A 16,893-nucleotide genomic window follows, 5' to 3' on the forward strand; every position below is an offset into this window, starting at 1 on the left:
TCCACCACAAAAAAAAAAAAGGTCCAGATGATGAATATAACAGGATTGACTATAGTAATCATACCACTATGTATATATGTATCAAAACATTATCTTGTATACCTTAAATATATATATATATCATAAAAGTTTTTAAATAAGATTTAATGGCAACTGAAGAAAATCGATCATCAATTGAACAGATATTTATGGGCCTCGTACATGCTATGGCACGTGCTGGCTGTTGGGGATGACAGTGGTAGGTCAGACACAGTCAGTGTTCTTATAGCGTTCACAGGATTAAAGAGATGAGTGATACATTGCCAATTACTGTGCTACAAAGGAGCAGTATTTGGTGCTCTAAGAGATAACATAACACTGTCCTGGGGATCAGAGCAGACTTCTGTGCAGAAGTGATATTGACATTGATTACTAAAAGAAAAGGAATAAATAACTAGCAAAATGAGAGTCAGAAAGGAAGAAGAGCATGTCCAGCAAAAGGAAAAGTAAATGTGAATTTCCTGGGAAAGGAAGAAGCCTGGCATGATTGAGAATCTAAATGAGGGTGGGGGTGGGGGGATAAACAAATAGGTGCAATGAAATTGAAACGCAAAGAGCAGGCCCAGATCACCAAGGGTGAGGACTTGACTCCAGCCTCAGTAAGAAGGAATCAATGAGTTTTGGGTTCCAAAAGGCCTGGCTTTAATTCCCAGTTCTACAACTTGTAAAGTGTGTAGAATTACTGAATGAATTACTTGACCCATCTCACAGAAATTGAAAGAAAAAATGATGAAATTATTTATTAAGAGAAATGAAGATTGAAATTATCTGTAAAAAATGGCCAGCGCCACGGCTCACTTTGCTAATCCTCCACCTGTGGTGCCGGCACCCTGGGTTCTAGTCTTGGTTGGGGCGCTGGATTCTGTCCCAGTTGCTCCTCTTCCAGTCTAGCTCTCTGCTGTGGCCCAGGAGTGCAGTGGAGGATGGCCCAAGTACTTGGGCCCTGCATCCACATGGGAGACCGGGAGGAAGCGCCTGGCTCCTGGCTTTGGATCAGCACAGCGTGCTGGCTGTAGCGGCCATTTGGGGGGGTAAACCAATGGAAGGAAGACCTTTCTCTCTGTCTCTCTCTCACTGTCTGCCTGTCCAAAAAAAAAAATTATTTATTAAGAGAGCCACGGCTCACTAGGCTAATCCTCCGCCTGTGGCGCTGGCACCCTGGATTCTAGTCCCAGTTGGGGTGCCAGATTCTGTCCTGGTTGCTCCTCTTCCAGTTCAGGTCTCTGCTGTGGCCCGGGAAGGCAGTGGAGGATGGCCCAAGTCCTTGCGCCCTGTACCCACATGGGAGACAAGGAAGAAGCACCTGGCTCCCGGCTTCATATTGGTGCAGCACGCTGGTCATAGTGGCCATTTGGGGGGTGAACCAACGGAGGGAAGACCTTTCTGTCTGTCTCCCTGTCCACTCTGCCTGTCAAAAAAAATTATCTGTAAATAAGGAAGGGAGGGAGGGAGGGAGGGAGGGAGGGAGGGAGGGAGGGAGGTGTTGATTGTCCTTCCCTGAGTACAGAGTAAATGCAAGGAGCAGTCAGAAATAAAAGATAAATGCCCATCAAAGGAGTCCTTATTTTGTAGCCCACAAGGAGCACAATGGAGCTATAAGGATTGTCCTGCATTTACTAATGTCCACACATTGATCAGATACACTCCATCTGAGCCCTGGTTCCATACTTCTACAAAGAATGTGGGATGGGGCTGGCACCCTGGGTCACCTGGTTAATCTTCCACCTGCAGCGCCAGCATCCCATATGGGCACTAGTTCTAGTCCCGGTTGCTCCTCTTCCAGTCCAGCTCTCTGCTGTGGCCCAGGAAGGCAGTGGAGGATGGCCCAAGTGCTTGGCCCCCTGCACCCACATGGGAGACCAGGAGGAAGAACCTGGCTCCTGGCTTCAGATCGGCACAGTGCCGGCCATAGCAGCCATTTGGGGAGTGAACCAACGGAAGGAAGACCTTTCTTTCTCTCTCTCTCTCTCTCTCTCTCTCTCACTGTTTATAACTCTACCTGTCAAATTTAAAAAAAAAAAGAATCTGGGAGTGGGTATCCAAAGATCAATACAGCATACATCCTGTCCCAAGGAGTTAAAAGGAGGAAAACTGGACCTTTTAAATTGGTACAATAAGGATAAAAAAAAAAAGTACCTTTCTCTATAGGAAGGCTCATCCTCTGGCAGGAAGCCATGATGCACGTGCCCTTACCCCCATGCCTGATTATTTTAATCCCATGATTGCCCAGCAGGGCTCAGAGAGCTGTGAATCAGCCATGTATCTTGGACCTTGTGTGTATGTATATATCAAACAAGGGATCCTGCCTTTGTATCCTTTAGAAATGGAAAATAGCAATAGCTCTCTCCCTGTAGGCAACAAGGGACATCACTGCTAAAGCAAAACAAAAACTCAGGAAGCTTCTCCAGGAGAGTATCCTTTGCCCTTGCAAGAGGTGCCCAACGTGGCCTCCTCTCCAGGGAGATGGGGCACAGCTGGGCCTGCACATCTCAAATCCTCACTTGCATCTGAGTTGCTGCTATTGTTCAGCTACACCCATTACAGTCTTTAAATACATTATACTTCTTTAATGAATGAAACTATTGTCTAGCTAGTTTCTCCTTTAAAAAATTAAACAAGTGTCAATCTATCTGGATATCATACAACACATGGATATGGTGATTTCCAAGGAAAAAGAAAAAGCTGAGCTTATCTGAAGTAGGGACCTATGTGCCTATTTTTCAGTCCACAGCCCCAAAAGTACACATTCATGAAGCCCAGTTAATTATGAAATAAAATATAATGTATAATGAAATATGACTATACATAACAAAATATAATAAAGGCCCAGCTAGTCCCATTTAGGTGTGCAGCTCTTGCAGGCCATTGGGAATACTGGACTGGTATGACCTGCCATGCGTACAATTAACATTCAGGTTTCTATCTGTCAGCCCCTGACGATACCATACTATGCCTACTCAGGAAAGGCCACAATGCTCACCATGCAGGCTGTGTCCAATACCAGCCTCTGGCCAATCCTGATTTAGGTAGAAAGAACTAACAGAGGATATGGTCCTCTGCTGCCTATGGCCTGAGGTCTGGCCATTGTGCAGATCTCCCAGATGGTAACTGCCCCAGATTTCTTCACTATGCTGCTCCCAACTCCTAAATGGTTGTTTTGTTTTGTTTTGTTTTTTTTTTTTTTGGACAGGCAGAGTGGACAGTGAGAGAAAGAGAGAGACAGAGAGAAAGGTCTCCCTTTGCCGTTGGTTGGTTCACCCTCCAATGGCCGCAGCGGCCAGCGCGCTGCTACCGGCGCACCGCGCTGATCCGATGGCAGGAGCCAGGTACTTCTCCTGGTCTCCCATGGGGTGCAGGGCCCAAGTACTTGGGCCATCCTCCACTGCACTCCCTGACCACAGCAGAGAGCTGGCTTGGAAGAGGGGCAACCAGGACAGAATCCGGCACCCCGACCGGGACTAGAACCCAGTGTGCCAGCGCCGCAAGGTAGAGGATTAACCTAGTGAGCCACAGCCCCGGCTCCTAAATGGGTTTTAAAAATCTCCTCCTTGACTCCTAGTATGTTACCTAAATTACACCTGAAAAATCTGCAGCCTTCACACTGTAATCTACTGGTCAGAATACACCCACCATCTGGAGATTGCCTAAGCAATCACAAGCCTTTGTACAGCAGCATGATGTAAAACAACTGGTTCAGACACTGTAGAAAAAAAATGTCCTACATGAAGGACCTCTATGGGCGAGACCCCAGGGGAAAGAACTGGTCATCAAAGAAGGAGGTGCTTTTCTCTGAAGGGAGGAGAGAACTTCCACTTTGCTTATGCCCTTGTCTAAATACTGACAGAGTTTGGGGATTCCAAAGTCTTCCATAGACTAGGCAGCTCATGTCAAGAACCTCAGGTGATCACTGACATCATACATAAGAGTGTTTATTAATTGTTAAATTAACAACAAGAGTCACTGTGCACTAACTTCCCATATAGGACCTCTGTCCTCAAAGAGTTGTATTATAACTATGTCTAAAAGATGTATCATTCTTAGGTGCTTCTTTAAAGTTAATTTAAGTGTCTAAAGAAAAAAAAGAAATGAAATTAGCTTCAAGATACAATGACTTTGAACAGCCCTTGTCTCAACTGTTAGGATAGTTTTGTTTTGTTTTGTTGGTTTTTTACTTTTTTTACCATGCAAATTTTTGAACTCTTTACTTAGTATAGAGTTGTTCTGTCTATACAGTTAATCAAAAATGGAAAATGAAAAAAAAAAAACTGGCTCCCTGGATAAGACACATATACACATTTCAAAAAGTTCCATGGAAAACATGGAATCAAAGGATTAATATGGGGGATGGGGAGGGGCAGCATTGTAGTGTAGCAGGTTAAGACAAGATATGCAATGCTGGCATCCCATATGGGCTCTGGTACGTGTCCAGGCTGCTCTACTTCTTAGCCAGCTCCCTGCTAATGGCCTGAGAAAAGCAGTGGAAAACAGCCCAAGTATTAGGGCTCCTGCCACCCACACGGGAGACCTGGAAGGAGCTTCTGGCTTCTGGTTGGCCTAGCCTTGGCCATTGTAGACATCTTGGGAATAAACCAGTAGATGGAAGATCTCTGTCATGCCCTCTAACTCTTTCAAATAAATAATCTTTAAATTAACTAATTAATTAAACAGACATATTAGGGGCCAATGTTGTAGCACAGTGGGATAAGCTGCCACCTGCTTTGCTGGCACCATTGTTCAAGTCCCAGCTGCTCACTTTGGATCCAGCTCCATGCTAATGTATCTGAGAAAGCAGCAGAAAATGGCTAGAGTGACTGGGTCCTTGCCACTCATGTAGGAGGCCTGGATGGAGTTCTAGGCTCCTGGCTTCTACCTGGCTCAGCTCTGGCAATTGCAGCCATTTGGAAGTGAACCAGTCAATGGAAAGTCTTGGTCTCTCTGTGTGTGTGTGTGTGTGTGTGTGTGTCCCTCTCTTCCTCTAACACTTTCAAATAAATAAATACATTTTAAAATAAATAAATTAATAATTTGTGGTATAAAACTGTTTTGTAATCCATGTATACAAAGGATTTTCAAAAAGTTCGTGGAAAGTTTATATAATGAAAAAACTGCATGGATTTCATTTTTTGTGTGTATACCAAAATATACTTACCTTTAATTCCACTTTTCCATAAACTTTTTGAAGTACTTTGTAGATATATTCATATACCCAAACACCTAAGCCTATTTTAAGAATGAAAACAATGTATAACACAATTTTTTCTTTTTTTGACAGGCAGAGTGGACAGTGAGAGAGAGAGAGAGAAAGGTCTTCCTTTGCTGTTGGTTCACCCTCCAATGGCCGCCACGGCCGGCGCGCTGCAGCCGGCGCACCGCGCTGATCCGATGGCAGGAGCCAGGTACTTCTGGTCTCCCATGAGGTGCAGGGCCCAAGCACTTGGGCCATCCTCCACTGCACTCCCGGGCCACAGCAGAGAGCTGGCCTGGAAGAGGGGCAACTGGGACAGAATTCGGCACCCCGACCGGGACTAGAACCCGGTGTGCTGGCGCCGCAAGGCGGAGGATTAACCTAGTGAGCCATGGTGCCGGCCAATTTTTGAGTCCCAGCTGTTGTGTCTATTACTGTCTTTAAAAACTTCATATTATCTTTAATGAATTTTCTTTAATGTTATCTGGACAACAGAGAGGATGCATAATAATAATAAAATATATAATACTCTTTATTGTAAATTACTTATAACCTACTTATTTCCTGAAATGTTTTTCCTTTTTAGAATTCTAGAATCTATAGCCAACTATATCCAAGTTAGCAAACAAGTGTGGTTTCCATGTAAATGTTGATATATTTTCATTTACTTTAAGGTAATAAAACAAAATGAAGCAATAAAGACTTCACTCATTCATCAATGACATAAGCAACTTCTTTATTGACTCAAATGAGTTTTCAAATACTTCAAGAATATTTCCTCAATTTTTGTACAATTTGCAAAAAAACAGCCACAGATATTTTAACTTTAATCAGCATTAACATTTTCTCCAACACTTAGACCAGTCAGTCCTCAGAAAATTTCTCCTGTCTAGAGCCAAAGAGTAAATATACTATGTTTTGTAAGCCTTATATGGTCTCTGTCTTATATTCTTTGTGTGTGTGGGGGGGAGAATTTTGTTCAGGTTTTCTTTTTTAGTTTTGTGGGGTTTTTAGTTTTTTAAATAGTCCTTCATAAATACAAAAATCAGGGATAGGGTTCTTGGCATAGCTGCTAAGATGTCACTTAGGATACCCATATCCCATGTTGGAATGCCTAGGTTGGAATCCCAGCTTCACTTCTGACCCAGTTTCTTATTAATGTGCCTGGGAAAGCAGCAGATTATGCCCCCAAGTACTTGGGTTCTTGCCACCCACATGGGAGATGCAGCAGGAATTCTTGGTTCCTGTCTTTAACTTCGCCCAGCCCTGGCTACAGCAGGCATTTGGGGAACGAACCAACAGATGGAAGATCTCTAGCTCTCCATCTCTCTTGTCATTCTGCCCTTTAAATAAATAAATAAATAAATAAATAAATAAATTTATTTTTTTCAGTGTGGCTAAGAGCCATAATATAGTAACTACTAAGGGAGAAGTTAAGAAGTAACTGGTTCAGACTGCAGAGCAGACCTGTTTCAAGGTGACGTACTTTTGTATTTTCCAAACCTAAACAGTTAGAGTTCAGCTTGCTAGCAATGTCTGTGTGTAGCTCCAACACATGGCAAGCAAAACTAAAAGAGCACACACAACATATGCAGACAGCTCATATTATTTTTGTCAATAGCAAAATCTGACAATAAATAAATGAATACAGCCTTCAAAATCCTACTTTGCTTTTAATCTTCTAGAAGTACTGGGTGCAAGATGGCTTTTCTCAAGTCGAAAAAAAAAAAAGCCTTTTGCCCTTAATTCAAATCATTGTTTTTCTAGGGAAATTTAATTTGGGAAAAAAATGTTTTTCTAATTAACTGGATGACTGTGTGCTATGCAAACAATAAAGATTCTTGTTTGAAAGTAATGCATGCCCCCTGCTCCTAGGACTACCAAGGGAATTTAAAATTAAAAAAATGCAAGCAGTTCCAACCTCCTATTTTGCCAGTGCTAAACAGAATTCTGAGACCCAGAGTTTTCATGGCCATTCCCAACTGCAAACCCACAAGTGTTGAGTGGGCTCATGCTGTAGCAAGACACCTCTTCTCATCTCTAAAAATGACTGCATTTGATCTGTCTGGGTTTCTCGGCACATCCTCCCCACCCTCCTTCTGTAGTGCTATGGTTGGCCTGAAAGGGTAGAAGCTGCACAATGAGATGGATGGAGGGAAGATTTCATAACGCTCTGGTGCTGGGCTGGGCAGTCTAGCCAAATTCCGTTCATTAACTAAGGCGCCAGGGTGAGTGTGGCCAGTAAGAATGCTGTTTTGGTTCCACTGAAGAGCTGATAGGGAATGGGAAATATACTTTTATTTTTTGGGTTTCTGAGAGGCAGGACAGACAAGTCAAGAATTCAGGAAGCCGGGAATCTGGAGGCCAGGAATTAATCACCATCTCAACCACTAACTGCACAGCTTCCATTCTCTTTTTAACTGTATTTTTCTCTGTTCTGACAGTTTTCTTATTCTCTATGTACCAGCATCAGATTTCTACCTTAGACTGTAAGCATTCCAAAGTCATGAACAAAGTATTCAATTCACTAGCATTTCCTGAGCGACCTACACTGCTAGGACCTACAACAGGTGCTCTGGAAAGTCGTATTATTCAGACAGGGTCCCTGTCCTCAGAAAGCTTACAGACAGCAGAGGAGACAGTCTTAAAAACAGAAACACTGGACTGGCGCCATGGTACAGCAGGTTAATCCTCCGCCTGAGGCGCCAGCATCCCATGTGGGCACTGGTTCGAGGCCCGGCTGCCCCTCTTCCAGTTCTCTGCTATGGCCTGGGAAAGCAGTGGAGGATGGTCCAAGTCCTTGGGCCCCTGCACCCACATGAGAGATCAGGAGGAGGCTCCTGGCTCCTGGCTTCGGATCAGTGCAGCTCTGGCTGTTGCAGCCATTTGGAGAGTGAACCAACGGAAGGAAGACCCTTCTCTCTGTCTCTCCCTCTCACTATCTGTAACTCTACCTCTCAAATAAATAAATAAAATCTTAAAAAAAAAAAAACCCAGAAACACAAAACAATGAATTAAGTGCAATGTAAGAGGCATATTGTAATTGCTATGGGGAAACTGGCAATAATACTTCCCTTGGGAAGACAGGAAAAGCCACATAAAGGAAGAGGCTTTGAGCTGGGCCTGTTTAAATATAGACTAGAATGGGTTTTTGGAGGAGGAGGGTATAGTAAGAGAGAAAACAGCATAAACAATGGGTCTGAGGCCAAGTGACTACTAAAGAGGCTAAGTGGAGGTACCTCCCCACCTCAAAAAAAAAAAAAAAAAAAGAACCTTTTTCAGCATACTGCTCTTGATATCTAGACAGGATGGAAGAACTATGGGCTTTGAAACATTTGAGATTTTAGGGAAAATCTGCAGAATACCAGGTTCTGTGTTTTTTTTTTAAATTAACTGAATAGAAATGAATGAGACATGGCTACAGTATCTTTAAGACTTTACTTTTGAATAGTCTTCACCTCTCAAAAAGATGTCCTGTAACTTAAGAGTATTAATACTAAAATAGATTGTGTGAATCCCAGTCTGCACCATGAGGTTTGTTGCTTACCTGAGCTTTAAACTATATTCTCTGCTTGTGCACCTGAGCACTTCGAGATGTGCATTTTCTACTCTTGCCACTGATTTTGTGACATTTTCCATCACATTATGGACTTCACATGATTTGGCCAGACCTTGATGCAGCTGTTTTTCTTCTTCAGTATTTGGCCTGTGCTTTATATAGCTGCTATCAGGGAATGCTGTTGTTCAGATAGATTTGTTTCAGTTCATTTTCTGACACTATAACAAAATACTCCAGACTGAAAAACTTATGAAGGAAAGAGGTTTCTTTTGGTTCACAGCTCTGGAGGCTGGAGAGTTCATGAGCATGATGCCGGTAAGGGCCCTGTGCTGTTTCAACTCACTGCACCAAGTGGAAAGTCAAATGGGAGGGTGTGGATGACACAAAACCCAAGAGTCAGCCTCACTTTGCAAGCCTCTACTCTGGTGGTAACTAATCTAGTCCCATGGGGAGTAATCTACTCCCAGGAGGAAAGCATTAATCCTTCTTAATGACCTAATCACCTCTTAAAGGCTCTACCACCTGTCGGCACTATTATATTGGTTTTAACCTGAGTTTTAGCAAGGAATGAACAACTCACAAACCATAGCACTGCCCAAGTGAATCCACATTTTTGAAGCTTGGATAAATATTAAGTATTTGTAAAATAACAAAGCACTCAATTTTAAACATCCATAGCTACTAGGCAGGAATACAGTGAATCACAATTTCAGCCAGAGCCAAATTTTCAGGAACATGAATACCTTGGTTTTGTCTGGTATCTTTCTTGCTAGTTGTCAGCTGCTTCAAGCCACTGTGTGATTAAACCCTGCTACTTCCCAAACCTAAGTAGAAACAGTTTCTCTGATCATTATCTTAAAATTATAAGTTTTATATAGTTTTACAGTTCATATACATGGCTCCCGCTCTTCAGGGATTCGCAGCGTGCTTCTAAGTGACTTTCTCAGAGCTTTAATTATCAAGTCTATAAACAATCTACATACAACTTTGCTAAGAGGCCATGGTTAGCTGCCTTCCTAGAATTTTCAGTTGCTCTCAAAATGATTTCTGCTCAGCTTGTTTCCCTCCTCACTACATAAATAATCAGAGCTCCTTTCTTCTCTACGTGAATTGATCTCTCTCTCGCGCTCTCACTCTTGCTGTCTCCCTCTCTCTAATTCTTTGAAATAAATAATTTTTTAAAAAGGGGGGGACATTTTTCCCTGCTTTGGGAGCTTTGAGAACACAAAAACAGGTATCCTTAATTATTTAATTTAATATTTAATTATTCCTAAGAAATTTAGAGCTGATTTTGCTAGGTGATAAAGGATTGGTAGAGTTTCATCACGCAAACACTGGAAGATGAACAAAAGGCAGAGATGTAGAAAAGTACACCTAAGAATCAAGTGGCAGGGACCTATAGAAGAAAGACTTGCTTCTGGCAAACAGCAGGAGATAAGGATAGTGGCATAGGGTAGGCACAAGATATGAAGGTCCATGAATGCCTTGTGAAGATTTTATTTTATTCTCAACTGTCTTCCACACTACTTGAATGTTCCTTAACATTCTCAAAACACCTGGACACTATGAAAAGATTTTAGATAGAAAAATGAAAACCAAATATCTGCATTTTTAAATGACAGTTCAGGCCATCATAGTTAGACTGTATGTAAGAATGAAGAGACAAGCAGAAAAATCAATTAGGAACCTATGGCAGAGTTGATGTTCATATTCATGTACTAGGGTAATTGCCATGTGAAGGAGAAAAGGAAACTAGCGGGGGGCATTTGAAAAGTGGCAGAGGCTGGTGCTGTGGCGTAGTGGGCTAAGCCTCCACCTGCGTTGCCAGCATTCCATATGGATGCCAACTCAAGTCCCGGCTGCTCCACTTCCAATCCAGCTCTCTGCTATGGCCTGGTAAAGCAGTAGAAGATGGCCCAAGTCTTCTCATGGAAGACCCAGAAGCTCCTGGCTCCTGGCTTCAGATCGCCCCACTCTAGCTATTCCAACCACTTGGGGAGTGAACCAGCAAATGGAAAACCTTTCCCTGTTTCTCCCTCTTTCAGTATACAGCTCTCTCAAATAAATGAATATTTTTAAAAAGTGGCAACTACTGGATTTGGTGACCAACTGATGATGAGGAATTACAGGAAAAGGAGGCAAGGATGTGGCTAGATTGTTAGTTGGGTATGCCTAGCTAAAAGCTGAGAAAGCTGGAGAAGAAGCATATTTTGGAAAAAACAGGAAGTACTTAAGGAACATTCAAGTAGTGTGGAAGACAGTTGAGTGGAAACCTATAGGAGGAATTAAGGCTCAAGAGGAAGGCTACAACAACAATCAGAGTGTCCATGAAAGTAGATAAAGTCAACACCAGGGGAAAATGTGGCTAAAAAAAGGGACAAAAACCACTCTATCAAGGAATATCACATCAAAGGAGATGAGAAGGAAGAGCCTAAAAAACAGATAGCCAAAATGGTAGATGCTAAAGTGTGTGTCCAAAGCCAGGGGATGGTTGCAGAAGAACGTTGAAGAGGCCGAAAATGGCAAGAATTCCCAAGGAGAGGCTGCTGTCACCGATCAGAGCAGATATCAGGAAAGTGGAGATAGCAAGTTGGAGTCTCAGGAGTAAAAGGAAGGACAGCAGCTCTGACTGCAAGTGCTTCAGGAGGACCAGCGGGGTGGCAGTGGTCTGGTTTGATTTTGAAGTATTAAAGTGAAGTGCCAAAGGGAAAATACAGCTTAAAACTTCAGGTCCTTCTGTTGTCATCATGAAGTTTAAAAACATGGAGGCACTGGTTTCTGTATGACTTAAGCTCCATAAGCCCCTGATTCTTTTCAGTTTGTCTCAAATCCTGCCACATGTGCACGATACTTAAGATACCTTTACTAATGATGCAATTTATCTTCCCTGATCATGGCTTTCTCAACCAATGGAAAATGTCATGAAAGAATGATTTCACAGGACAATGCAGTGCTGGAATCAGGATGACTGAACTGTGAATGACATCCACCTTGGGGATGTCAGGGAAGAAAGGCATTGATCAGGTTGGCCATAGACTCCAGAACCTACAGCTGAAGAGAAACCAATGAAAAAGCTTAGAAGAAACTACTGGGGATAAGAAGAGAAAAAAGGGAGCAGGCTCAAAGACATTAAAGGAAGAAAATGTTTCCCCAAGGAGAAGGTGTCAAATGACTGGGAAGAAATTCCAGAAGACTTCCTTGTGGGGATGAGAATGTCAGTGGGACCTTGAAAGGGCATTTTCAGTAGAATGATGAAGCAGAAGCCACACTTGCGGAGTGAACAGAACAGAATGTCCTACTGAGCCCTTTGTATCTCACATGCAGTAAACTATTTATCTTCTATATGCAACAAACTATTACATATAAAGTGCCTGGGTACCTTTATACAGCAATGGCCTCAGGGCCATACTATTCAATCATCTGCTGCATAGTATTTTTTTAAAGATTTATTTTATTTATTTGAAAGTGTTACAGAGAGAGGTAGAGCCAGAGAGAGAGAGGTCTTCCATCTGCTGGTTCACTCTCCAAATGACTGCAACGGCCAGAGCTGAGCTGATCCGAAGCCAGGAGCCAGGAGCCTCTTTCGGGTCTCCCACATGGGTACAGGGGCCCAAGGACTTGGGCCATCTTCTACTGCTTTCCCAGGCCACAGCAGAGAGCTGGATCAGAAGTGGGATGCTGGCACTGCAGGCCGGGGCTTTAACCTGCTGTGCCACAGTGCTGGCCCCAGTAAAGTGTTTTAGTCAAGGACAGACTACATACATGATGTCAGTCTCATAAGATTATATCACTGGGGTCAGCGCTGTGATACAGCGGGTAAAGCCACCATGGGCAGTGCTGGCATCCCATATGGGTGCTGGTTCAAGTCCCGGCTGCTCCATTTCTGATCCAGCTCTCTGCCATGGTCTGGGAAAGCAGTAGATGGCCCAAGTCCTTGGGCCCCTGCACCCACTTGAGAGAGCTGAAAGAAGCTCCTGGTTCCTGGCTTCAAATTAAGCCCAGCTCTGGCCACTGCAGCCATTTGGAGAGTGAACCAGTGGATGGAAGCCTCTCTCTCTCTCTCTCTCTCTCTCTCTCTCTCTGCCTCTGCCTCTCTGTAACTCTGCCTTTCATATAAAAAATTATATCATCTAGAGATGTCTAGACTGGCTTAGTTTGTATTAAGCACACCCATGATGTTCCCACAATGATGAAATCACCTAACACCACATTTCTCAGAGGGTATCCTTGTCATTAAGTGACATGTGACAGTTTAATATAAATTATGTGTCACACTAAAAATATCACATAATGTACATATTACAATATGCATTATCTCTGCCAAGGTTCAAAAACCACTTAAGGTGTATCAACCAAGATTGAATTACTTCTTTCCTTCTGCTCTTTAAAAAAATTAATTGCAGGGGCCAGAGTTGTGGCATAGCCAAGTAAAGCCACTACCTATGATGACGGCATCCCCTACAGATGCTGGTTCGTGTCCCAGCTGTTCCATTTCCAATCCAACTCCCTGCTAACAGCCTGGGAAAATGGCCCAAGTACTTAGCCCCTGCCACCACATGGGAGACCTGAACACAGCACCTGGCTTTGGCCTGGCTCAGACCTGGCCACTGTAGTTACTTGGTGAATGAGCCAGCAGATGGAAGACTTTTCTCCATCTCTGCCTCTAACTCCTTCAAATAAATAAATAAATCTTTAATAAAAATTCTAAACTTGGAATCTAACTTGACATCCCAAGGAAGATGGTTAGATATGCCAATGTAAGGACAAGGGGAACAAACTTAATGTTTTTGAGATGGATTATAATCTAGAGTTTCCAGGGTGCTTCTTGATACCAGACTAAATTTTTACCTCCCTCTCTCTCTCTTTCTCCCTCCCTGTCCTTCCAGTGGAATGGAGCACATCTAAAGACTTTTCTCCACTGGCTGGAGAACTTGTCATGGATAACCTGCAGACCCTAAGATGCACGATCACAGGACTGACAATGGTAAATGACCCTGCAATAGACACTCCCCCACTGCCCCCATTACCCTATCACTGATGTTGTGTTGAGATGTTGGCAGCAGATGCCTACTCTGGAAACCACAGCCAACCACACCAGTCTCTGCTAACAACTGCCACTCATTAAGCATGATATGTCTGGTATACATAATCTGAATTTCACAAAGGAGTAAGTAAACAGCATGAACCACTTTGTAAGCTGCCATGTTCTAAGGAGATCAGAAAAAGCTTGGCCTCCTGCAAGCCTTGAAAGCTGCTGCTTTCTGGATCACAATCTAATCTTCAGGGGGATCAAAGGCTCTGAGAGATCCAATTTTGACTCCCTGTCTGATGGTAAAAATAGCAGCCCCGTCTAGCCCTCACCCCCACAGCCTCAGCTGAGATCAGTCATCAATCAGAGTCACACAATTTCCTGAGAGAAATCTTTTCCCCTCCATTAAAAAAAAAAAAAAAAAAAAAAAAAAAAAAACTAAATCTGCTCTACAAGAAAAAAGCTATGCATGGTAGAGATGCATGTCTTAATAACCTAAACCAATTTAAACTGTGAATGAAAAACTGGAAGCAGCCATGCTTATTTGTTAACCAATCTAAACTCAAGCATTAATTATTATGGAACTATGTACCATGCAAGTAAACGAAATGCAAAAAATAAAAACATCTAACAATCAGTTCAAACTGAAACAAACCCTGTGTTTCTTCAAATAATTAAAATGCAGAAGATAAATAAAAAAATTTAACAAAATCTTTTTAAGGTCAACTTTCATATTTTTGGCCCAGTTGAAATAATTATCTTAGGGTTTTTATTTAGGAGAGGTAGACAGGTCATTTTGTTGTTTTCTTAAAAGTTAGTCAATTAAAACAGTTGTTTGTACAATATAATAGTGAAATCCAAGTATTTAAAACTGTATGAGGCTGCATCTTTTTAAGTTTGAACTGGTGTCGTCTAATAGAATTCTTGGTGGTTGGGTCACCACCACAGAATCCTGACTTTCAGTCCTAATCGCATATCTACACCAGGGACCAGAACTATGGATTACCAGAGCAAACAAATCCCTGGGTGGGTGGCCCCCAGAGATGCTATCAGCAGAGGACTGATGCCAACCACTTGGCTCACAGAGTGGAAGAGGGCCAGAAGGAACCCTGGGGAGTTTCCATTGCTTAAAAGAAAAACTGATATGGTGATAAAAATGAAAAATTCTCCATCTAGACTTGCTCTAATATCTGAATTAATTTCTATGTGGATTAAGTTGTTCCACTTAACCATCCAATGAGAGCAAGGCAGAAGTTATTCTTAATCATATAAAAGCCTGGAAGTAGATTTATACTCCTACACACTCTCTATAACTTTGAGGTGCATAAAAACCCATTTTAAATGTAAAAAAAATAACTCACAATATTGTAAGGCCAATATTATTAAATCCCTAAAAAAAGGTTTTAAAAATTCTACTTTTTAATTTTTATTAATATAAAGAGTACAGATTTCAGATATGTCATAGGTACAGTTCTAACATGGTAAGTATACTTCTCTCAATCCCCTTACTTCCTTTTTTTCCTTTAATTTTTGCAAAGACATAATTTCATTCCCCTCTATAATCACATGCTTAACTTCAAACACCATTTTATAACTTTTGCAAGCACTGTTTCATCAAATGTTGGTTTCTCAAATGCCCCTTTACGTTTATCAAACAAAAAAGTGCTCAAAGCAAAATATAAAACCACACAACATTTTAAAAGATTATGAGCAAACACAATTCCTTAATTGTTAATGCCATAAAGACATTTGAAGAATATAATCCAATATTTTAATAATGACTTTAAAATTGAAGCCTCTTCTAAGAGTTCATTTAAAAATATCTAAACAGCTCAGTAAAGGACATTTATCACAACATTATCTATTGTGGCACAAAATGTGCAAAAATCTAATTGTCCACCAATGAAGGCTCTGCTCACAGTGAAGAACTATGAAGCAGACCTTAGGGTGGGCATTTGGCCCTGGGTGAGATGCCATTTGGGATGCCTGCATTACATGTTGGAGTGCCTGGGTTTGAGTCCTGGCTGCACTCCTAAAATTCTATGTTCCTGCTAATGCTTACCCAGGGAGGAGCAGGTGATGGTTCAAGTAATTGGATTCCCTGCTAGCCATGTGGGAGATTCAGATTGAGTTCCCAGTTCATGGCTTCAGACTGGTCTAGCACCAGCTACTGCAGGCCTTTGGGGAGAGAACCAGTAAATAGAAGATATTAATTCTGTCTCTCTACCTTTCAAATAGACAAAATGAATCAGGTCTTTAAGGAACTAATCTGAAAATAACCTGTTACTTTTCTAAATAATGCTGACCAACTAAAATAGAAAATGACTGTTCCTTCTGAAGACAGGAAAATAAGTAGAAAAAGGCGAGGACAGAGAATTGCTGTTCTGGGTAAATCTTGTGGAACTGTGTGACTTTTAAATATTGGTATGTAATTTTTTGAAGGGGTCAGAAAAAGTAATTGTGATATTCTGATTGCAAAAAAAAAAGGTATATATAAACTAAGAGTGCACTTCAAATGTGTGTACTATAAAATATAAATGTAATAGTAAAAAAAAAGCCAGAAAGATAAAGTATGACAGTAGAATTCCAAAAGGATGAATGAGTTCATCAGATATAGACATTTGCTGGGCAAAAAAGTAATTCAAAGAAAATGCCTGATGCATCATTATTTCCATCCTCCACAGGGCCAACAGTACTTTGTTCAAGTCTCAGCTTACAACATGAAAGGATGGGGACCTGCTCAGACCACGACACCGGCATATGCCTCTCCTTCTAGTAGGTGGTGGCTGTGAACTCTCTCCAGCACGGCAATAGGCTGCTAGGCCAACTTCATCCTCAGGGTGCCATTGTCTTTCCCTTCTCCCACTGCTTTTTGTCCAACAAGATCTCAGGGACACATCTGGGCCACATAATGAATGATTCCTCTGCAGAATTGTTCCTGGGGAAGCAGCTCAGTGGAGTTAAAGGAAAGAGAATTTGGAAACTGAAAGACTAAATGTGGTATTCTTTGTATATTTCACCAGTTGTATGGCCTTTGAAAGTTAAACTCTGAGCCTCAATTCAACATCTGTAGAGTGGGTC

General features: G+C 42.0%; 1 protein-coding gene across 1 annotated transcript in view; it reads left to right on the forward strand.

Moving 5' to 3' along the window:
- The window catches only part of ANKFN1 (ankyrin repeat and fibronectin type III domain containing 1), a 522,795-nt gene that overhangs the window by 428,892 nt on the left and 77,010 nt on the right, over window positions 1-16,893 (forward strand). The window contains exons 9-10 of the mRNA XM_051825489.2: window positions 13,670-13,767; window positions 16,497-16,587. Of these exons, the coding sequence (XP_051681449.2) occupies window positions 13,670-13,767; window positions 16,497-16,587 (189 nt within the window). The remainder of the gene's footprint in view (window positions 1-13,669; window positions 13,768-16,496; window positions 16,588-16,893) is intronic.

This window comes from Oryctolagus cuniculus, chromosome 17, assembly GCF_964237555.1.
Source record: "Oryctolagus cuniculus chromosome 17, mOryCun1.1, whole genome shotgun sequence".
NCBI lineage: Eukaryota > Metazoa > Chordata > Mammalia > Lagomorpha > Leporidae > Oryctolagus > Oryctolagus cuniculus.